The 23,705-nt window shown below is 36.3% G+C and overlaps 1 protein-coding gene across 1 annotated transcript in view; it reads left to right on the top strand.

Moving 5' to 3' along the window:
* Positions 1 to 23,705, top strand: part of LOC127435894 (zinc finger CCHC domain-containing protein 14-like) — a 47,537-nt gene that overhangs the window by 14,368 nt on the left and 9,464 nt on the right. The window contains 7 exon segments of the mRNA XM_051689678.1: positions 12,478 to 12,548; positions 12,767 to 12,838; positions 13,267 to 13,352; positions 15,342 to 15,436; positions 17,501 to 17,537; positions 17,670 to 17,979; positions 20,705 to 20,793. Coding sequence (XP_051545638.1) covers positions 12,478 to 12,548; positions 12,767 to 12,838; positions 13,267 to 13,352; positions 15,342 to 15,436; positions 17,501 to 17,537; positions 17,670 to 17,979; positions 20,705 to 20,793 — 760 coding nt within the window.

The raw sequence follows: 23,705 nt of genomic DNA, 5'->3' as shown, positions 1-23,705 counted from the left end.
GGCAAACCTGACAAGAACCAGCTTTCATACTTTTAATTGTTCTTTTCCATAATTACATAATTAGAGGGGTGAGGCTTTCGGCAGGAATCAGGCAGGGGATTTGATTTTGCCAAGCACAGCACACATCACGTAAAATGGCTTTCAGAATGTATCAGGCTCTCAAATTGGATTGAGCCAGGACAGTACCAGCACATGTCAGAAATATTCCATTAAGACATCATACTAGTCATTTAGTGGTAGCAGTTCATGCAGTATTGTAAATACAACTTTCTTCTTGACAAATTTCTGCTATTTATTCGGCTCAAACTGCTAAATATACAGACTACATTCAAACTCTTCGTAGAGTAACTTCTAGTAGAAGTATTGTAATTGAAACCTTTTTTTTATTTTTTATTTTTATCAAAATGCACTGCATGAAATCCACTCAGTTTTATATTTGATTCCAGTTTGAGCCTTGCTCATATGGGTTGGCTTATCAGGTTCAGTGGGGTCTTTAGCTGTAGATTGATCCAGTGGCATCTATGTGAACTCCAAGCTGGGTTTGTGTCTTATCGTGGACTGAGTGTAAATAGACACATCTCTATGAGTCCCCAGAGTTTGTATTCTTTAAATTGCTGTTGGAATACGAGAGTTGAGTGTCTTGAGAATGTGTTTTTGTGTGTATGAGTTAAAAACTCTATATCTTTAGAAACAATACACAGACTCACAAGTTGTGTGAGTAACACACTTTTGTGATTGCAAATGTTTGTAGTTTTGTCAGAATGGGTATTTATGGTACTGTTTTTTCTCACTGTTGGCTAACTCAGTAATAATACCAGATGTCATACACTAAGAATCCACCAACTGTGAACAATTTACTTTTTTTATTTTTTTTTTTATTTTTTATATAAATGTGTGCATGCCAGAGTGCCGTACAAATTAGCCAAAACCTAATCTTATAGTTACAAAATACAGTAGTTCACACAAAAATGTAAATACTGTCATCATTTACTCATACTCATGTAGTTCCAAGTACATATTACCATCAGTCTTACCTGGAAAAAAAAACAAAACAAAAAAAAACAAGTTTAATAGAATATTCATCCTGCTCTTTTCCATACAATGAAGCATAAAGTCACCAGGGCCTGTCAAGCCCCAATAAGGAAAAGTCATTTATGTGACTTATACACTGTATTCCAAGTCTTCTGAAGCCAAACAATGTAGTCAAAACTTTTTTTGTTTTATGAAAAAAAAAAAAAAAAAATTAAGGGTGCTTTATCACTAGCAATTTTGGTGCTCACCCAGGTTCGAATGACGTAAAAGTTCGGTTCATTTGAATGATGTGAATGCCGTTTTCTGCGCACCCATGAACCGCACCCGAGTCTGCTTGAAAAGATTGGCCTGGGGAACAGTTCATGTGAACTCCAGTACGTTTGCTGCCGATATGAACACAATCCTGCCAGTTTGCGGAAGTGAACCGCTTTTGATGATGTATAATTTGTGTCTTTGAAGACTCCTGATCGCAGTTCGGGAGCAGCTCACATTCTTCACATCTCTTGCAACGCATCCGTGGGCTCTTGCTTACATTCTTTACATCATTGCACATTCAATGCATTCGTGGCAGACAAACGCAAGTGTCATTCTGTGCATGGAAATTTTTGGTGGTAAATCCAAAGAGACAAACTTTAATATTTTTCTTTACACTTGCTTTATTCAAATATAATCATTATCATATATCAGTGTTTCTTGCACTGCCTTCTGGCAGCGGTGCTCTATCTCTACTGAATCCACAGCAAAACAAATTATTTTAATACATTTTCCCCGTAAGCATGGCCGGATCTAAGGGGGGCTGGGAGGGCATTGCCCCCCTAGATTTTCCTTGTGCCCCACCCTGGAAACTTCTCACGCCCCTACCCCAATGAAGAGACAACCAGTTGCACGCCCTAAATATCAAAATGGCCCCCCAAAGAATGCATCCTTGTACCGCCCATGCCGAGTAGTGATCTAGTCTCAAGTAAATGCAATGAGATAAAAGGCTGTGTATCGCAAAATGATGTCTTTCTGTTGAGTTGTCCTTGCGGGCTGCACTCAAAAACAGTGTGACCATTGTAGTCTGTTTCATGAGCAAATGACTCTTTTAAACCAGTTCTTTGAAAGATTATTCACAAGTTGAATGACTCATGGAATCAGTCACAGCGGTAACTGAATCAACATTTGACTCACTTACTGAACTGAAGTTATCATTAGCCTAATTTCAGAAATGATGCAAGAGCTGTTTTGTATACTTAAAAATGTGTAAATCTTAATTCAGGATCATAACTGGCAGGTTGTTCATATGAAAACGTGTTTTTAATAAAAATATATACAGGTATATGGCTCAATGGGGGCTCCCCAGTGCAAAAACAGAAATCTGTAGGAAACGTCATATATTTCAAAAATATTTTGCCATATTATTTGTTTTTCCTTCATAGAGACATTTTGTAAATATTTAAGCAAAGGCTCAGTGAAAAGCTAAGATGGTAAACTAACACATACTCTTCGGTCGGGTAAATATTTGAATGGCCTCAGTAATGGAAGATGAATTGGACTCTGTCCATCGCATATCTACACCATAAAGTAATGGAAATGACAGGTAAGGAAGGGCTTTTCACATAGCGGGTGTGCTTGAACCACTGATCATTCAAATCAAGTGCTGTTTGACTGGCGCAGCGGGTCGGGCAGAGTAGAGACATGCTCTTGTTTTTTCTCTGCTGCATTACCTCATGAGCTTCACCGCATGCTTTCAACTGGAGTCTTAGCTGTCTGTCAACACCCTTACACAAACACATACCTGCACATGTATGCAAGCCATTTTACCAAAACAAATCAGTAAGGTTTCACAAAGACTTCATTTGCGCCCATGCAAATGTGAGGAACATTTAATGGCTTTATTCTAACGTTCTGTACTCTGATTGATTGGATATTGGCATATTAAAAGCCTTTGTTTATATAAACAGTGGCTGCAAAAAGACACTTTTTGACACTTAAGTCACACTTAAATATGCCTGAATGTCATTGCATTAGATACCAAAAATATCAAACCAAGAGGCATCTGCACTCAAATGATGCTAGAGCTTTTCTCAGAGCTAACTTAATTTTTTTTAAGCAACTGGGTCATTTTCAGTGGGCGTATGAAGTCAGTTCCCCTTAAGAACTGACTTCATACATTAACTATGTTCTGAAAAGTTTGACAACTAAAAAGTGTTCAAATACATATTGTCTTTATTCTAAACAATATATCTATTGTTTTATCATTTAAAAATTAACAAAGTTCTTTTTGTGAAATCTTTTGCTTCAAAAGTGTGTGAAATGATTCTTTTTTTTATTTTTTTTATTTTTTTATGTTTTTTTAAATGATAGGCCTAAATGCCACTTGGGTTGATATTTTTTTAAATAATGCAATGACATTCATACATTTTAAAGTGTGGCTTTAGTGTCCGAATTCTTTTTGGGGGGCCACAGTATACATATTTGTACATCTGAACTGCAGTGTCTTGGATCAAAGGGGTTGAGACAGCCGTTCATCACAGGGGCACTTCACAGGGTCTCACTGTGATAACAAAAACATTTTCGGGTGGTTTTGAAATTACCAGACATTCTGCCAGGCTTCTTGTGGTGTTCTTGCATGAATACTGTTTGTCGGGTTAACATTGTAATGCATGTGTGTGTCTGTGCAACAGCTCTAGATCTGCATGTCTGCTCTTGTAAGTGTGTGTGTGTGTGTGTGTGTGTGGTATAGTACTCGGTGGGTAACCAGAGCTGTAAGAATGGGAGAATGCCTCGGATTAGCCGTTCTGGCATCAGGTATGCAACAACTGCAAGCCCCAGTGCATCTAAAGCATACAGAGCACACACAGTAAAGTATGTGTGTGTGTGTTTGTGAGTGTGTCTGTGTGTATGTTTGCATGTATTTAAGTGTAGAAGGGAGAGAGAGATGTGTGTACGTTCTTTAGAGCAGTAGATCTTAGCTGGTGGGTCTTTTCTGCTTAAGGCAAATAATAAAATGCAACTTACCTTATAATTGCATTCGGCATTCTGCAAATTCTGTCAAAATTGAGTTTTAACAAGAAATCGGGTCTTTTAGAATCTATGATCTGTCCTGTGATAGATGGGTTTGACTAACTGAGTGAGACTGTTTTGTAATCCACATTTGGCAGGTCAGTCAAAAAGCCATTTTTCACAGTTTCAGTGTTGGCATAGTTACTGCGTAATTTTGGCTTTGTAGGGTAGGATAGCAAGGATTTCCAACTTTAAAAACAGAGGAGACAACTCTTTCCTTGTCTTTTGGTTTTTACATCAAATGCAATGCATTCAGTTTAACTCATAGTTAAACTATCACTTGGTAGAAGCTTGACTAATTAGTCATATCAACTAATTACAAATATCAGTTTTCCGATGCATTGTGATTGAATATTGTAGTGGCAAAGAAGTTCAGCTTGTTGTGAGTAAAAGTTTTGTTTGACTCGTTTTCAAAGACAAGATCCACGCAGTCCATTTGTCGTTGAATGTCTCTTAATTTCCTTTATGTTCTTTACAATCAGTTGTTGATAAAAAATAAATAAATAAATAAATAAAACATTTCATTGTAATCACACATAGCATGGATGAGGTAAAGAAGCTCTTGTTAATGTGCGCTCAACCGAAACATTTCTGTGATGCTCGCTGAACTGCCGGTATTCTCAAAGAGACAGTACAATTTTATACAGTGAAAGTATACAGTAAAAATGCAACTATATATATATATATATATATATATATATATATATATATATATATATATATATATATATATATATATACATATTAGGCTTGGGATCGATGCCTTTTTCACACATCTATTTTCAGAAGATTTTCCCGATGAATATCGATATACAATATATCTGTATTTTTTTCAGATATAAATAGGGCTACCCGTTGCACAATAGTCTTTGTCTTTTCAAACATATTTCTCAACACAACTTTGGTAAAGCTTGAGCAGCATGGTAAATTAAAGGGGGTCACACATGACAGACGTGTCTGGAGAATGACATGGCACATTTAAAATGCTTCATAATTATTTTCTATGAAGGTACAGGGCTTGGCGTGTCTGGAGGCTGCTCAAAAATATGCAGCATCACTGAGCGTAACTTGCATAGTTTTCAATTAAATTTGACATTATCAGTCATTATCAAATCATTATCAAAGATCAAAGGTTATTTACTTTAGCCATCAGTGGACGATATATTGTGTATATGGATTTTTCATATAGGCCACACAAGAATTTTCAGTTACAAGTATGTCTTTTTGTGGTTTAACAGCTTGAATGAAACCTCTTTAAAGATACAATTAGAATTAGAATTAAAATTGTTCAGTTTGTGCAGTTAAACCAGTTTCATACACTAACCTGCAAACTCATCACAGCAACTTTCATTCTTGAAGTACAAAAATCTTCATAACTTTTGTGTGTATGCATCCTGTGCAAGGAGCTCGGAAATACCCGTCCTTTGTTGTGATACCTGTGCCTTGTGACCTGCTTCAGTAAATGTCATTTTGGTTTCCCAACGCTATTTCACCAGACATTAAACAAAAACCCAACTGAGTGAATTGGAAAACACACGAATTAGGCTTCTAATTTAAATGTCTTCTAATGTTAACATATCAATGCCTCAGTATCGATAAAATCTATTTAATGAAAGGTTTAATGAAAATGCAGTTTCTGAGGTACACCAGTCACCCTTGGGAAAGGGAAAGGGAAAGGGAAAAACTTTTTCTGTTTTGTACAAGCAGAACTGTTTATTCCACTTATTCCGAGTTATGTAAGTCTGTGAAATAATCAGTACTTGTGACTACTTTTGGGCAGACAGAAATTCTGATCCCAAGTTTTCACATTACGCCTTAACATACAGGGTTTTTTTCCGCTATCATCTCTTCAGATTGTTTTAAAAGGCATGTATTCTGGCCTAAGAGGCCATTTCTTGGCCAGACTAAGCTGCAATGTGGACCAGACATTTTTCTGATTATTTTGTCCAAATTCGGACTCTGCGAGACTACAGATCAGTCAGCGCTGTTATGAATGAGAGTGCCAAAAAAGACCTAAAGGTTGCCAGACTCTTGACAGGAGACGGAACATTTAGAAACATTTCTAGTACGCTCTTTTAAAAATTCGAAACAATATAATGTACTATTTCTTTCACCAGTCACACATAATAGGAAAATCAGCTTCAAACATTTCAGATGGTTCCAATAGGAGAAGCGGAGAAAGATGAAAGACATGAAAATAAAAGCACTAGTTCAGGTCAGCTGCACCTGTGTAGATCCATGATTCATCAGAGCACAGTGCAAAAAGCTCACGTGGGAGGACAGGAGAGATGGCAGGTGGGTATTCGTAACACCCTTGGGCAGTGAGGGAAGGTTGAAGAGTATGATGATGCCAGTGAAAGGTCAGACAGAGGGGGAGGATGGTAAACAATGTGTGTGTGTCCTCAAAGATAAATACTATTGCTTTAGATTTGCCTTTGTTCATATGTCACCAGTTATACTATTTACATTTATATTATTATACAGTGCATCCGGAAAGTATTCACAGCGCTTCACTTTTTCCACATTTTGTTATGTTACAGCCTTATTCCAAAATGGATTAAATTCATTATTTTCCTCAAAATTCGACAAACACCACCCCATAATGACAACGTGAAAGAAGTTTGTTTGAAATCTTTGCAAATTTATTAAAAATAAAAAAAAAAATAAAAAATCACATGTACATAAGTATTCACAGCCTTTGCCATGACACTCAAAATTGAGCTCAGGTGCATCCTGTTTCCACTGATCATCCTTGAGATGTTTCTACAACTTGATTGGAGTCCACCTGTGGTAAATTCAGTTGATTGGACATGATTTGGAAAGGCACACACCTGTCTATATAAGGTCTCACAGTTAACAGTGCATGTCAGAGCACAAACCAAGCCATGAGGTCCAAGGAATTGTCTGTAGACCTCCAAGACAGGATTGTATCAAGGCACAGATCTGGGGAAGGGTACAGAAAAATTTCTGCAGAATTGAAGGTCCCAATGAGCACAGTGGCCTCCATCATCCGTAAATGTAAGAAGTTTGGAACCACCAGGACTTTTCCTAGAGCTGGCCGCCTGGCCAAACTGAGCGATCGGGGGAGAAGGGCCTTAGTCAGGGAGGTGACCAAGAACCCGATGGTCACTCTGACTTCACCAATCAGGCGTGTATGGTAGAGTGGCCAGACAGAAGCCACTCCTCAGTAAAAGGCACATGACAGCCCACCTGGAGTTTGCCAAAAGGCACCTGAAGGACTCTCAGACCATGAGAAACAAAGATTGAACTCTTTGGCCTGAATGGCAAGCGTCATATCTGGAGGAAACCAGGCACCGCTCATCACCTGGCCAATACCATCCCTACAGTGAAGCATGGTGGTGGCAGCATCATGCTGTGGGGATGTTTTTCAGCGGCAGGAACTGGGAGACTAGTCAGGATCGAGGGAAAGATGAATGCAGCAATATACAGAGACATCCTTGATGAAAACCTGCTCCAGAGCACTCTGGACCTCAGACTGGGGCGAAGGTTCATCTTCCAACAGGACAACGACCCTTAGCACACAGCCAAGATAACAAAGGAGTGGCTCCGGGACAACTCTGTGAATGTCCTTGAGTGGCCCAGCCAGAGCCCAGACTTGAACCCGATTGAACATCTCTGGAGAAATCTGAAAATGGCTGTGCACCGACGCTCCCCATCCAACCTGATGGAGCTTGAGAGGTCCTGCAAAGAAGAATGGGAGAAACTGCCCAAAAATAGGTGTGCCAAGCTTGTAGCATCATACTCAAAAAGACTTGAGGCTGTAATTGGTGCCAAAGGTGCTTCAACAAAGTATTGAGCAAAGGCTGTGAATACTTATGTACATGTGATTTTTTTCGTTTTTTATTTTTTAATAAATTTGTAAAGATTTCAAACAAACTTCTTTCATGTTGTCATTATGGGGTATTGTTTGTAGAATTTTGAGTAAAATAATGAATTTAATCCATTTTGGAATAAGGCTGTAACATAACAAAATGTGGAAAAAGTGAAGCACTGTGAATACTTTCCGGATGCACTGTAGTTAAAATGTATAATATTGAAACCAAATATTGACATTTCTGTTACCTAGGATTGTTTTGTTTTTTATATGTGCCATTTATTTTAGTTTTGTTTACAACAACAGCATAAAGGCTAAAGCTTTCATGGCCTGTCCACGTGCCGCTACATCTTGCACACAGTGCGCATATCGTAAATTTCATCATCAGCTCAGACCAATTTTCTAGACACAAAAATGCATCCGTACGGACTCAGCCAAAAGAGTATACTTTGAAAGGCTAAAGCGCTTGATCATGCACAAGACGTAACAGCATGTGGAAAACAAAGTACTGTATACCATAGCCTTAACTGTGCATGGCCTGAATGAGAACTGTAGCGGTTACACTTTTCAAATAATGTATGTTTTTAAGCTTTGTAGCTTCACTTGCAAAAATCTCAAACTTGCCGCAAATTTGCCACTCATTATTTTCAGTTGCAAATGAGCTTGAGATTCGCTGCAAATGTTTGCCAATGGACAATTTGCTGCAAGTTTTCCGCAAAGCTCATTTGTATTCGAAAATAATCAGTGGCGAATTTGCGGCAATTTTGCGGCAAATTTGCCATGAACTCTCAATTTTTGTAAGGGTTAATGTTCTTCATCACCTTCTATTTTAAGCATAATTTTTATGTATTTAAACATCATAAAAAAGAAGATTCACATACATTCTAGTTAAGTCATAAATATCGTTACAAAAGTGTTGTTGTTGTCATTCATTAGCGAAAATTTTAGCCACGCTTTTCAGATGAGCTGATGCCTAAAAATGGTCTTTTCCAGACGTAATTTCAACATCTGCTAGGGAACCTTTTAGCAATGTATTCCAGATGAGCAAATGCTCTAAAACTTCTTTGTTCCAGAGGAAAATGCACATTGAATAGATGCTTTTTTAATATTTATATTTATGCATATGTACTTTATACATTTTGTACAGTATTTGTGAATTGCCGTTCACTTATTCATTACATTTCTTTTTTACTATCAGCAACTGCCATGCGCAGCATAGTCTCATAGAATGAATACATTTTAGCAAATTGAGTTTTACATGCCGCTTTCTACATTTAGCTGCAGTTTTCTTGGTGAAATGAACACGCTACAACAACTGTGTGTTTTATTCAATTTCACACAAATCATGGGTACTATGGCTGTTTAGGACTTTATAAACACTTATTTTCACTCTATTACTCATTGCTATGTTGTTATATCAAAACACTTAATTTTGGTTTGCAAAAATGTTGCCATTGTCACGTAAATTTCATTAGATCAGGCTGGCCATGCTATATTATTTGTATAAACAGTTTCATCTGTCCGATAAAAACACATTTTGATTCTGATTCTGATCAGGAAACTGTTTTACAATAAACCACTTTAATTTTAATGAAGGAAACAATTTTTCAGGAGGATCAGTTTACGATTCCGTCTGTTCTTCCATTCAAATTATACTTCACCCATTTGTCTTTGTCTGTCTACACTGTGTGATTGTAGTTTTTGTTGTTTCAAACCACTTCACAAATCTCTTCCTCCACTGTCGGTGGCCTCCCTCTGGGCTTGTGGTTCACTTTCACTCTGTGGTGCGCGCACACATATACACACACACACACACACACACACACGCATAAAAACACTTACAGCATAATGAGGGGTTTGGTGGGTGGTTTGGGAGGAGCAGGCAGTAGTCTCTTTTTCCCGAAGGGAAAGGTTTCTCCGGAACATTCCAGATGGGCTCACACTCGCCTACCGGAGATGAAAAAAGAGAAGAGACCTTTAAAGATTTGAGCTCTAACATCACTTTGTTGGCACCCCAATCTGTTAATAGCAAAATCGATCAAAGGAAGTCTGAGATGCAGATGCGTCTTCATTTCTGTGAATGAAACGGAGTACATAAGTGAGAGAGACTGTTAACTGTCCTCTTTTAATCAGATGCATTAAAGTCACAGAAAGTTCATTCAGCCTGCTCTCTCGCTCTCTCTCTCTCTCTACACACACACACACACACACACACACACACACACACTACAGGAAGTGCTGAATCTGCAGGGTATATTTAACAGGCTCGCCCATGTGTACTATGAGCAGATGTGTTCCTGCTCACTTGTGTGTGTGTGTGTGTGTGTGTGTGTGTGTGTGTGTAGTTTACAAGGACTTTTTTTTAGGTTACAAACTGGTAATTTCAAGGGTATTATGATATAAATGTGGTTTATGAGGACATTTCTAGTGCCCCCATAATTCAAATTGCTTAAAAAACATACTAAACGATGTTTTTTAGAAAATGTAAAAATGCAGAAAATGTTTTGAGAGGGTTAGGTTTAGGGGTAGGGGTAGGGTTAGGGGATAGAATCTATAGTTCGTACAGTATAAAAATAATTATGTCTATGGAGAGTCCTCATAAGGATAGCCACACCAACATGTGTGTGTGCGTGCGTGTGTGTTTATTTATGAGAGTGACGTCTGTGTTTGTGATTGAAATTAGTAGCTTTACATTGGTGAACATGGAGCTGATTAATGACCACGTGAAATAATTTGACGGGCACAGTTTTCTTTCCTGTGTTGAAATATTTCCTTCTAAAAAAATAAAATTCTTATTCAAGGCTTTGAAAGTAAATGTAACGAATTTTTATTCAATTATTAAAGGGTATATACAGTATAATTCTTATTCATGAAATGCAATTGCAATTACACAGAAACAACAGTCTAACATTTCAGGATAAATTTCAGCCTTGAAGCTGGTATGATTTCATACAGCATTACAGAATAACATGTGAAAAGCACACTGCAACAAAACCTTTACATTAATGCACAACCTTTCTGCATATAGAATAATTTCAGACTGTTTCAGGTAGAATTTCATGAGGATTTCAATAGGCAGTAGTCCACACTCAGTATTGAATAGGAATGAGCAAAACTAGATAATACATGTACAGAAATTCAACACATAAATAGGCTAAATAACTATGCTACTGTTAACTAAGACTGTTAGCATGCTAAAGCACAGCTCGCTGAAACCCTCTCAGAGAATTCATCCATCAATTCATCCCCTTTAAAGCAACGTAGGAAAATAAATATTAAGGTCCCTATTTTAAGAGCGCTGTATCTTAAGCGCAGGTCTGTATGCAGTACGTCATATGCGCAAAATCATTGGGCATGACCATGAAGTTTTGGTATTTTCGTGCAAGTATGCACCAAGTCTAGGCACATGTGGGTTTGCGAAATCGTGAAATCATAGCTAGTATTAAAAGTGAGCGATAGCTCTTGGATATCATCTGCTGGTGGAATCCCTGCAAATGCAGGAACTGAGTTTAGATTTGGCGCCGAAAATAGACGTGGTTCTCAGACATCTTAGCGATATGACTATGTTTACATGGACACCAGAAAGCGGCTCATTGCTAGAAAGTGGTGTATTGCGAAAAAGCAGCATTCCAGTTTACATGCACTGTATAAGTGGTATACTCTTTACTTCCGTATACTTGTGGCTCGGTCAGTAAGCAGTTTTCTCCACAGCAACGTAATTTCCCCGCAACGCTTGTGTACATAACAAACATGGCATCCGAGGAAGACTTCACTATTTTATGCTCCATTGCGTCTCTTTTTTTACAGATATTCCAGAGTTGTTGCTGTGTTTGTTTCCTTAACTTTCTATTGCAACCTGCTGTGGAATTGCGCTGTAATAGCGGGGCTTCCCTCTTATGTAAATCACGCACATGCGCACTCCTCAAAAACTTGTAAGAACGGTGCTTTTGTGTTTACATGACCACATAAGCAGCATTCTCTGGGAGAATCCTAGGTGTGTTAAACCGCTTTCTCTTAATCCCTTAAATGGCATAAGGAAATCGGCGTTTATGTTTACATGACATTTCAGAACTCTGCTTACTGCAAAACCCTGGAATAAACAGTTTTCTTAAGTGCATGTAAACATGGTCAGTGACCTGTTTCTCAGGAAAATAGCAAATTGCGCTTTGCGACATTTTATTAACATACAGTACACCCACAGTTTGCACACATACTCCCACCCACGGCCACTTGCGCTTTGCGCTGGCACCAAAATTGCGCTTAGAATTTGCACTCTCATGAAAATTGGATAAGATGCAGCACACTTCATTGCGTGTAGCCCAGCGCCTATAGTGGTCACGTAAATAGAGCCCAATAGCTAAAAAAGGAAAAAAATCTCCCTAAACTGCCAGGTCGACATGACTAACTGACTAGTCAGTTTTTGAGTGACCTGTTTTGACCCGTTCCTAGTGCTGAAACCATAATACATTTGAATACAAACCAATATGACATTAGACATTTATTTTCTTGGATTTTTGTAATTAAGTCCACCTAAACCCAAACTCATTGCACTTCTCTTTTTTCAGTGTATGTTGAAAGAATTGAGCTGAGAGGAGTCACACCCAAAACAGACAAACCAACAGAATACATCCTAGAGGTGAGTTATTTGTCCATGTTCAGTACAATTTAGCTGTCTCGTAATCTTAAGAAAATATTGTAAAAATCTTACGAAAATTGTACAATAATTTCCAGCATGTTATCTCTATTGTATTGCCAGCATGTCACATTTTGAGATTCTTCATCAAGAAAAATTATAACTGAATGCTAGATATTTTTGGGTTACATGTCTGTTATACCTTTCCCTTGGTCTCAAAGGCCTTGTGGTCAGACTCCACCTTGTCTGCAGTCAGCAAAACCTCTCAGGAAGTGACAGAGTTCATCTCCCAGGTGAGTGACTGAGAGCTAGTCATGTGTGTGCTGTGTTAAATGTGTGCGAGAAATGTTGAGCTATTGTGTAATGTTGAAAAGTCCTAAACATCAACTAGTCTTATCTGTTAGTGCACATAATACTGGATCTTCAACAAGATATCTTAAGCACATTATAATGTCCTTGTTCTGCAAAACATTTAAAACGTCTGACACAAAGCTATGTAACTTTTTACACGCTTAATTAAAGGTGGTTTGAGATGAAAGGATGTTGTAAAATGCTGATTATGATTGATTAGTTGTATAGTCATCAAGTGCTTTGACTGTATACTATTCTACTATTATATACTATACTATTAGTTCTGACAGGTTGTAAAATTGTAAAACAGTAACTGAGTTTGTGATAGGTAGTGAAGATGTAAAGCAGTTTATATGATCTCTCCCTTCAGCTTTCTCAACTCTTTCCTGACGAGTGTCTGGAGAAACTTCTGCCTCAGATGCCTGGACTTGACTCCACTCATGAGCTAGATCCTCTGTATTTCTATATTTCTGAATCCTTATGTGGAATAATCAAAAAAGCATGGGTTTTTACTAGGGCTAGGCAATATATTGAAAATTCACAATATATTAGAAATGATTTTTCAGGTGATATAAAATTAAGCAATGTAATGACAATCACAAATATTTTGCCATAAAGTTTCCTGAAGAGCGTATCCTTTTGCAATCCTTCCTTGTCTCGCAACTTGCAAATATGGGGGCGTAAAGACAAGATAAATTTAAAGGAATGTTCTTTTTTTTTTTTTTTAAACAAAATATCAAGGTTACAGTGAGACACATACAATGGAAGTGAATGGGGCCAATTTTTTGAGGGTTTAAAGGCAGAAATGTGAAGCTTGTGCAATATTTGAGCTGTAAATCGTTGTTTTTTCAGTCGTTTTAGAATTTCGTTTAAAATTGGCTATTTATCAAATTAATTTATAGAAAAGGTTTGTAAGCAATTTTATCACACTAAAATCATGTTAACACACATTATTTACACCTTGTGGCTGTATATTTTACACAGTGTGTATTTTAACATTTACGGATTGGCCCAGTTCACTTCCATTGTAAGTGCCTCACTGAAACCCAGATTTTTGCTTTTTTTTTTTTTTTTTAAGAAAAGGAAGGGACAAGTTGGACAAATTTATTTATTTATTTATTTATTTATTTTTGTGGTAATGATCATTATGCCATAAATGCTGTCGATTGAACTTGACTTGTATTGAACCTGGAATATTCTTTTAATACAGTATTTTATTTATATTTATACCTGTATTATTATATAAACTTTAGAAGCAAAAATAGCATTTGAGTTCGTAAGTTTGATTAATTTCAGTGATTCAATTTAAGCTGGCTTTTTAAAGCGAAACATCATTCAAACATTTCAGTCCTTGCATGGCAGTTTTCATGTATTTAAATTTTGTAGTAAAATAAATGTTGGGAAATATTGGCATGTATTACTATATGTTGTTACATACAGTAGGTGCATATAAATGAAGTGGATTAAGTATCATTCTTCCTTGTTTTCATTTATAGAAAAAATATTTTAATTAGATTATTTTTAACTATACTTTTACTTTTTTAATGAGGTTTTTACTAGACTTTTATTTTATTTTACTTCTTGCATTAAACGTTTTGAATATAATTTTGGCTACAATGGCTGTTTGGTCGAAAATTATGATTCCACTGATTGATAAAAAAATAAAAAAGTAATTTCAGTGCAAATACTTACACTACCGTTCAAAAGTTTAGGGTCAGTTACTCATATATATCATATACTCATATATATATATATATATATATATATATATATATATATATATATATATATATAAATATATATATAATATATTTTTAATATATTTTTTTTATTTTTTTTATTTATTTATTTTTTGTCTCTCTCCACATTTTAGAATAATAGTAAAGTCATCACAACTTTGGAATAATAGAAATGGAAATATGGGAATTATGTTGTGACTAAAAAAATCCAAAATAAATCAAAACTGTGTTATATTTTAGCATCTTCAAAGTGGCCACCCTTTACCTAAATTTTGCAGAAATGTACTCTTGACATTTTCTCAACCAACTTCTTGAGGTATCACCCTGGGATGCTTTTTAAACAGTATTGAAGGAGTTCCCATCTATGTTGGGCACTTAGTGGCTGCTTTTCTTAATTATTCAGTCCAAGTCATCCATTTCAAAAACTTTTTGTTTGTTAATAAAATTTTTGTTTTGTAATTCAATAAAACATTGGCACAATTATATTTTTTGTCTACAAAACTAATTTCAAACATTTAAGCATACACCTTCAGATCAAAAGGCTTTTAAGATCATGAGAAACTTTTCAGGCAAGTGACCCCAAACTTTTGAACATATATCAAGAAAATTACAAGTTGCAGTATATTGCCCAACCCTAGTTTTTTCTATATTGAAACAGTCTAAGAAGTTTTATTAAACTTGTTGCTTTTTCCTGGACTCCACACAGATGCATGACATCGCTTCCACCTCAAGTCCTGAAACACGACAAAGTCCGTTTCTTCTTCAGCACTTCTTCCACACCTCAACTCCCCACTGGCACAAGTAAGCCTTACTCCCCCCCTCGCAATTGTCAATTCTTCTCTCATCACATAGAGATTTGTGACCATCTCTTGGGGAAACGGGGGTGGATTCTATTTTGGTTCGGAGGGAATTTGATTTGACCTGCTTGTGCTAGGAGGTGTCAAAAGCGATGACCTCATCCTGAGAAACTATTAATAGGACGAAAGGGCATTAGAACCTAGATGTGTCTAATGTGGTAGTATTTTTAGTCTCAATACTTTGTGTTATAACTTTGGTGTAATTTAGTACCCCAGTCCCTGGTTTTCACTATAGAGACAGGGCACAAAAAAGCACACATAATTGAATAGTTATTGCAGATTTATTTTTCAGTCAAGATATAACTTGGAGGCTGACTGAAAGGTGAAGTGTGTAATTTCTACGCCACTAGCATGACCAACAGGAATTGTAAAAGTAATGACTGCTTTCAAACAGGTTTTCCAAACACTTCCCTCTGCCACTGGTTGCCCAATCCTCCCACCCCACCCCCAAACTCACACTATTGGTTGACCCAATTTTGCTGTGGCAGGCTGGTTAGGATGCTAAAACAGGGCTAATTTTTTGATAGTGCCACAGTATTTAAACTTTTCAGGGAATTCAACCAACAGATGGCTTACATATAGTTGGTAGTAGTCTGCATATTAAGTCTAGGATAGGAGGGGCCTGGTAGCTCAGTGGTAAAGATGCTGGCTACCACCCCTGGAGTTCGCTAGTTCGAATCCCAGTGCATGCTGAGTGACTCCACCAGGTCTCCTAAGCAACCAAATTGGCCAGGTTGCTTGAGAGGGTAGAGTCACATGGGGTAACCTCCTTGTGCTATAATGTGGTTCGTTCTCGGTGGGGCGCGTGGTGAGTTGAGCGTGGTTGCCGCAGTGGATGGCGTGAAGCCTCCACACGCGCTATGTCTCCATGGCAATGCGCTCAACAAGCCACGTGATAAGATGCTTGGGTTGATGATCTCAGATGCGGAGGCAACTGGGATTCGTCCTCCGCCACCAAGACTGAGGTGAATCACTACGCAACCACAAGGACTTAAAAACACATTGGGAATTGGGCATTCCAAATTGTGAGAAAAAGGGGAAAAATCCACAAAAAAAAAATAAAATGTGGGATAGGAAAAGGGTCTTTCAACATAGAATAAATGACACTTCAACTTTAACAAAGGAGAAGGCTACATGTCTTTAGAGATATGCTGAGTAGCAAATGTAGTTTGCATTTAGGCTGACTTTAAAACCAGGAGAAAACAAACAAATCTATGGGGACGCTTATTATTATTAGAATTGCTATGTTTTACAGCTCATTGGGCAGTAGCTGCAATAATGTCAGTGCAAATGGCCCATTTGGTGCAGGGCTGGGACTGTGCCACTTTTATAGCTTTGAAATGGTGATTTTATTGCCTTCTTGAATTGTGATAAATAGGGAAAACTCAAAATAAAGTGTATGTGTAGATGAGGATGAAATAACTCTTAGGAAGAGGGTGAAATAATACAGTATGATTCAATCATTTTGCCTTCCTTTGATTTGAAAGCTCATACTGAGATTGTATTAGGGTAAATCTTACAAAAACCTGGCAACAGGTCTGGGTCATGTTTCATTACTGTAATGAAAAAATGTATAATAATGGAAGTATTTTAAAATCATGATATTATTTTTTGTACTGCCCTTTTTTCATGATAGTATTTGTTGAAAAGTAAAATTGTATTACAGTAGTTTTTGTAACTGTAATGCAGTAAAAATGATTCCAGTAATGGAAATCTAATCTTAATTTAATCATCATTGACATTGATTAATAATTATATATAATTATTACTCAATATATAAAAAACAAACTCAAAGATGTCTTAAAGTAATAAGGATTTGTGCGTGAAATGAGCTTAATTGTCATGAAAATAAAATAAAAAAATCTCTAAAATTAGGCTTCTTTTTTTCTTTTGATTTTAATTTGAAATATGACCCCATTTTACTGAGATTCGCCCATTATTCAGTACTTTCCATGTCAAATCAAGCTGTATTTCTCAATCACGCTTTGCCATATTCCATATATTGCAGATCTTGGCTGTCTGCTTCAATATAGGGGAGCTAACAGGTGAGTTTAGCAAACCTTCACCCCAATATTCATTCATATATCAATGCATCTTATGTTCACATCAACCCTATCCCTTCACAGCATATATCTTTTCTCACCATCCATCCATCCTTGTTTTACTCTCACTTTCAGGCACATCTGTGGTGTTGCCAGCATCCAGCCTGTCCTAAACCTCCATGCCCCCCTCCCTCAGAGCTCTCTCACCCACCTCCCCCCTCTCCCCCCTCAGACAGCGGTAGCCATCCTCCCCAACAGTGCTCTACCCATGGGGGAGGGTATTCCTCCACAGTCACACCCCCTAAACCCCGGAACCCAACCTCAACCCCAATCCCAATCCCAGCAGTCCCAGCCCAGCCCTGAGCAGAACGGCATCCTGGATTGGCTTCGTAAACTCCGACTGCATAAATATTACCCTGTCTTCAAACAGTTGACCATGGAGGAGGTAGGCAGCTTGTGTCTAGTTGAACATTTTGACAAGCGGAATAAAGTCTGGTCTACTTTACTGGTTATTCTAGTGAAGAACAACCCACTTAGATAGTAAGACAATCATCAAGTAAAATCTAAAATCGATAGTAACACAATAATGGACCAGTGTGCAGCACAGTGGTAGCTTAAAAACCTGATTTTCTTTGAGGTTCACTTATAATGTTTGTAAAGGTTTTTGCACAACAAACAGTCATAATATAGTATTAAATTACCTTTTTTCACCCTGTCTCTGGTAGGGCTGTCAATTGGGCAGAGACACTAAATTAGAATTTTTACCTTAAATATTTCCAAAATTGAATTAAATTTGAAATTTAAAGACAGCTGTTTAAATTTACATTGCTTCCTTAGTCCACAAGAGGGCACATTGAACACATAAACCCATTACAGCACCGTGTTATATTATTGCAAATAACATTCCTAGCTGTTAAAAAAAGAGCATTCTATTTTCAACTAATGTGCATAAAATAAATAAATAAATAATTGTAGTCTGTCAAAAGTAAAATGACGGGGGGAAAACGCTTCAATAGGCAGTTCACATGGTGTTACACTTGCAATGATGTAACAGTATTCTACCCCAGACTCAGGCTATAATAACAGTGAAATACCACATTGTTTTTTCATTCATTACAGTTGTATGTAGGGTATTCGGCTGAACTCGGTGGTGAAGCGGCTCAGACTATGAGCCCAGGCCGGGGGCTGTTCAAACAGACAGAACACAACAAAATGAAACCGAACGCGAGGATCTTGAGACACACACATTTCCAAGTTGAACTCCTTTCCTGACAAAGCGTTTAAAAAACGAATTGCTTAATCAGAGAAACGTTTATGAAAAAGCAAATCGCAATGGCCGAAGACCTCCACGTACTCTAAGGGGCTGTTCACACCAATCGCTGTGTTTAGCCTTTTTACCGCAAGAATGCGATCGATCTGAAGTCATCGTCAGTGCTTGGCACACAGTCAAAATTCGAATGCAGTTTAGCATTCAAATGTGCATTTTTTTTTCTTCAAATCGACAAATATCGAATTTCGAATTTTAATTTGACAGCCCTAGTCTCTGGCCCTCTGTCTGAAATGCTCGATTTTCTGTGCTGCCCCCTTTTAAGACTTCAATATAAGTGCCTACTGTGTTATGATTGACCAGCATCTTTGCAGAGCAAATGCCCCCGCCATAACACATGTGGAACTATCTTTTCCCTGGAATGAAAGAATAAAAATGTGCACGCTTTTTATAAAACACCCTCGAATCACTCAGTCCAGGCAATCATTAATAGCTAAATGTCCCAATTTATGTGAAGCATGCAATCAAATTACTACAGTTGTTCCGACTGAAATAACTATAGAAGATTTAACAAAGTCGGCACACTGTTGCTCCTGAATACTTATATTATTAGGCATTCATGTTTTGGTGATACAATAATGCTATATAAAGCTGAGAACAGTGAAAATATTCCAGACTAACACAAGTCGACCCGGGTGTTTGCCTCTGTTGAGTGGCCGCTTCAGTACGAAAAAAGGAGGATGTACCCCACCCCCAATCATTTAGCCTGTTTTGCTGCCGGAATACGGGACAATGTGCATCCCGATGCATTAATCTTTCTGTTGGTTAAAAGCAAACTACAGTAACAATACTTTCAGTGTTGAAGTATCTTAGTCGCTCTATCAGTTCACTATGACGATTACTTATGTTATGGAGGCGGGGATATTCAGATGAACACCCCATTCCTACGTTACTATGAGGCTGATTTCAAAATGAGTCATTTTTGCAGGGTGGAAACAATAAACGCTCTTTATGGATTGCAGAGGAAGTTTTGAGTTCTGAAACTTGCAGTATGATTTTATAGTACAATGACCTCTTATAGGACAAAATATCAAGGGAAGTTTGATTCCTCATGACATGACTCCTTTAAATAATGGAACAGCAGTTTCTATAAAAGGTTTATAGACAATAATAAAGTAATAAATCGAGATTATTAAGGATATCCAGTTTACTTGCTACTAAGGCCACATCCACACTAATGCATTTTCGTTTAAAATCACATTAATCTTGCTACATTTACGACTCTCATCCACACTAGAATGGCGTTTTCCTCTACCGAAAACAGAGCATTTAGAAAATGCTCTCTATTACCACGTACTGTGGAAAACAATTACGTTAGGAAACTGAAAATGTAGTAGTGTGGATGTGACCTAAGTGCCTCAAACAAAACTCTTAAAGTTTTATTCGATGCCACAATTTTTGCTAACGTTGTCAACACATCTTTGTTTCCTGGTGGAATGACAAAAACTTGAATCATGGAAATCACGTAGCATCCAGCCTATTACAATGGAGCTTTTTTCAACTTTTGGAGTTCAACTCTTGCCTAGTAGAACCCTAGTACCCTTGTAGAAAATATCTTCTACTAGAGCACCAAAGTGAATCTGAATCTGATTCTGATCTGAACCTACTAGTCCTTGTGCTACAAAGTCTTTTAGTATGAGGACGATCTTCAGTTAAGAAATTATAGGAAGCGTTGATGACTCTTCCAAACTTTCATGAAATAGATGACAACCTAAGAGATATTTATTGGTAGATAAGTTTAGGGAATAGACATCCAAGCCAGCCAAGCAGAAATATTTCCCTCCTGAGATATCTCTCCCACTAAAAGTGATCTAAATAATCATCTCTTTATTGTTTCTGATAGTTCCTCGCTCTCACAGAGGAGGATCTCAACAAGTATGACCTCACTCAGGGGGCCAAGAAGAAACTAAAGACTCAGCTGGAGCTTCAGAAGTGAGTGTGATTTGTGTTCATATTATGACACTGATATGATTTGATCAGTGTGACTATGCCAAGTGAACTCCCTAAGCATCTAGGATTCCAAAACATCTTGCATTTCACCCAAAAATATGTGTTTTTAGTGGCCCCAAACGTATTTTGACACAGTTAAAAATGCATGATTGTCATTGCATCATATAACAAACTATCCAACCAAGTGGCATTTATTTTATAGAAAGATAGCATAAATATGCTTTTCAAGCAAAACATAAAAAAAAGAGTTTGTTAGGATTTAAATAATAAAACAATAGATATACTGTTCAAAATGAGGAGAAATGTATTTGGACACTTTCTGGCTGTCATATGTTAGTGCAACTTGCCCATAGTTAGTGTGATGAACTACACATGTATCCAGTGCATTGATCAATAATTTTTGTTTATATTTGTGCATTTTCTGCCCTCTTTACCTCATATAACTTGTCAAACTTGTCTTCATTTGTCTGACATTGACATATAGCACTTGCTGGCATGATTTCACACTGTCAGATTACAACATTCTCCTGTCAAGATTACAATAAACCTGCCTAGACATCTAATTTTAATATACATTACATTTAATATTTGTACATTTACACAAACTTGAATAGAAACTGTTTGGGTGCACATTATAAACATAAGAAAGTCACATTTACAGTTTTCTGTATCTTGTGGAGTAGAATTTATGGGAACACTTTACAATAAGGTTGTATTTTTTAACATTAGTTAAGCATTAGTTACATTCACAGCAATTATGAATCTAGGTTATTAATTGTTACCTCTTATTATTAATGTTTATTTCAATGTATACTAATAAATATTTTAAAATAAAAAGTTGTATACGTTAACATTAATCTATTGTGAACTAACATGAACTAACAATGAGCCATTGTATTTTCATAAATTAACCAAGATTAATAAATGCTGTAACAATATATTTTGTTCATCGTCAGTGTGTGAACAAATAGAACCTCATTGTAAAGTGTTACCAATATTATTTTATAGTTTTTTTTAATACTACTTAATTTAAGCATTTGTTACATCAGCATTTTGACAATTTGTGAAATTCTGAGCAAAAAGTAGTTTGTGTTAGTAAATGGTCAACTCGCACAATTCCAATGATAAGCTTTTGTTGGACACAAATTACTTCCTGTGACAGTTTTATTCATTTACATAGCTGTATATTAAGTTTTTTTCTTCTTCTTCTACTTTTTGCTGTTCTGAGACCAGTGAAGTTGTTTTTTCGTATAATGGATAAGCTCAGAATTTTGTGTAATGAGTTTGGTCCAAGATCAGCACAGAGGTAAAGTAATTCCAATGCTCAGGTAGAGCTGTGGGAGTTGAGATATCAGACAGATAACAGGAAATAATCCCTAGGAAGTTTTCCACGCTGTACCTGGAAACAAACACAAAGTCATGCTGGGTTCACTGATCTCATTTTCAAGTTAAAAAGAGTTTGACTGAACACTCACACAAACTACGAGAATATTTCTTGGGACTGTCACTCAAACATTTTTGAAATGATTTAAAGCATTAGAAGAGCTTTAGAAATACACTGTAAAAAGAAAAAAAGAGAAAAAAAAGTTTAAAACTGTTGTAATTTACATGACTACGATGGCACTGTAAAAAACCTTACAGTAAAGAAATGTCATAAACTTGATATCAACCTTCTGAAACTGTAAAAATCTGCTTTTTACTTTATAAGGTATTGTTAATCACCGTAAAAATTACAGAAGAGCACATGATGACATGAAGTTCACTAACAGTGGCTCTTCCAGGAGCAATGACCAATAAACATGTAGAGACAGTGCTCAGTGTCACTCACACAAACACCATCAGGGTAACACATGTGAAATTAAAATAATGTAATAAACATTAACTGAACTACATCAAATATAAAACACAACACTCCAATGTACATAACTGATGTTAAAAATAAGAAGAAACATAACTATTCCCATAAAATATAATGAAATGTAATGGGTCACGCAAGGAATTGTGGGAATGCCCGATTATTGTTTTTTACTGTAATTTCAACAATAATTTTCATGTACTCTCTTGTTAAACAATTTAAATTTTTACTATTAATTATACAGGAAAATCATACTTTTTACATCTAAAAATGTAATTTTTTACAACATTTTATTGTAAAAACTACTATATTGTCTTTTAAAATGTAACATTTATTCTTTTTTACTGTATATTTTACAGTTAATATTCGTTAATGAATTAACTTTTATTTCTGTAGCATTTTTACAGTCTTTTGCTATTAAAATTACGGACATTTTTTACAGTGTACTCTTTAGCTCATGCAGACAGATATTATGTTTAATACAGTTTAAAAAACAACTCATTGTGTACTCAGAAAAGTGAGCCACCAATATGTAGATCTTTTAAGTTACTAAGTTCTACTTTTTGAAAGCAAAATCTGTCTTTGATCAAAAGTAAGCTGACTAAACCAAGCAGGACACTGTACATTAAGTCAATGATGGTATGTTTTTGTACACAGCGCCATCTAGGAGTCATTGTTGGAACATTATGTTTTGTGCAAAACATCTTTTGAAACTTCTCTTTATTGGGTTTTTGTTTTAACTTTATAACTTTTAATTAATAAATACAAGATTTACAAATTACAGTTAAAAATTACACATTTTTAATCTAACAATTTGTGGATTATAATATATTTAATAAATAAATAAATATAGGCTATTTTGTATGATCAATATACTGTTTTTATACCAAAATGTTTTTTATGCATTTATATTGTATTATCTTTTTGATTTTTTGATTTTTTTTTTGTATTATTCTTTTAGTTTCATTTTTATAATTTGTTTAATTAAACTTTCTTTTTATGGTTTTTAATATTATTATTATTATTATTATTATAATTT

This window comes from Myxocyprinus asiaticus, chromosome 46 (genome assembly GCF_019703515.2).
Source record: "Myxocyprinus asiaticus isolate MX2 ecotype Aquarium Trade chromosome 46, UBuf_Myxa_2, whole genome shotgun sequence".
NCBI lineage: Eukaryota > Metazoa > Chordata > Actinopteri > Cypriniformes > Catostomidae > Myxocyprinus > Myxocyprinus asiaticus.
Note: the sequence above shows the minus strand (reverse complement) of the source record. Positions and strands in the feature narration are given on the sequence as shown.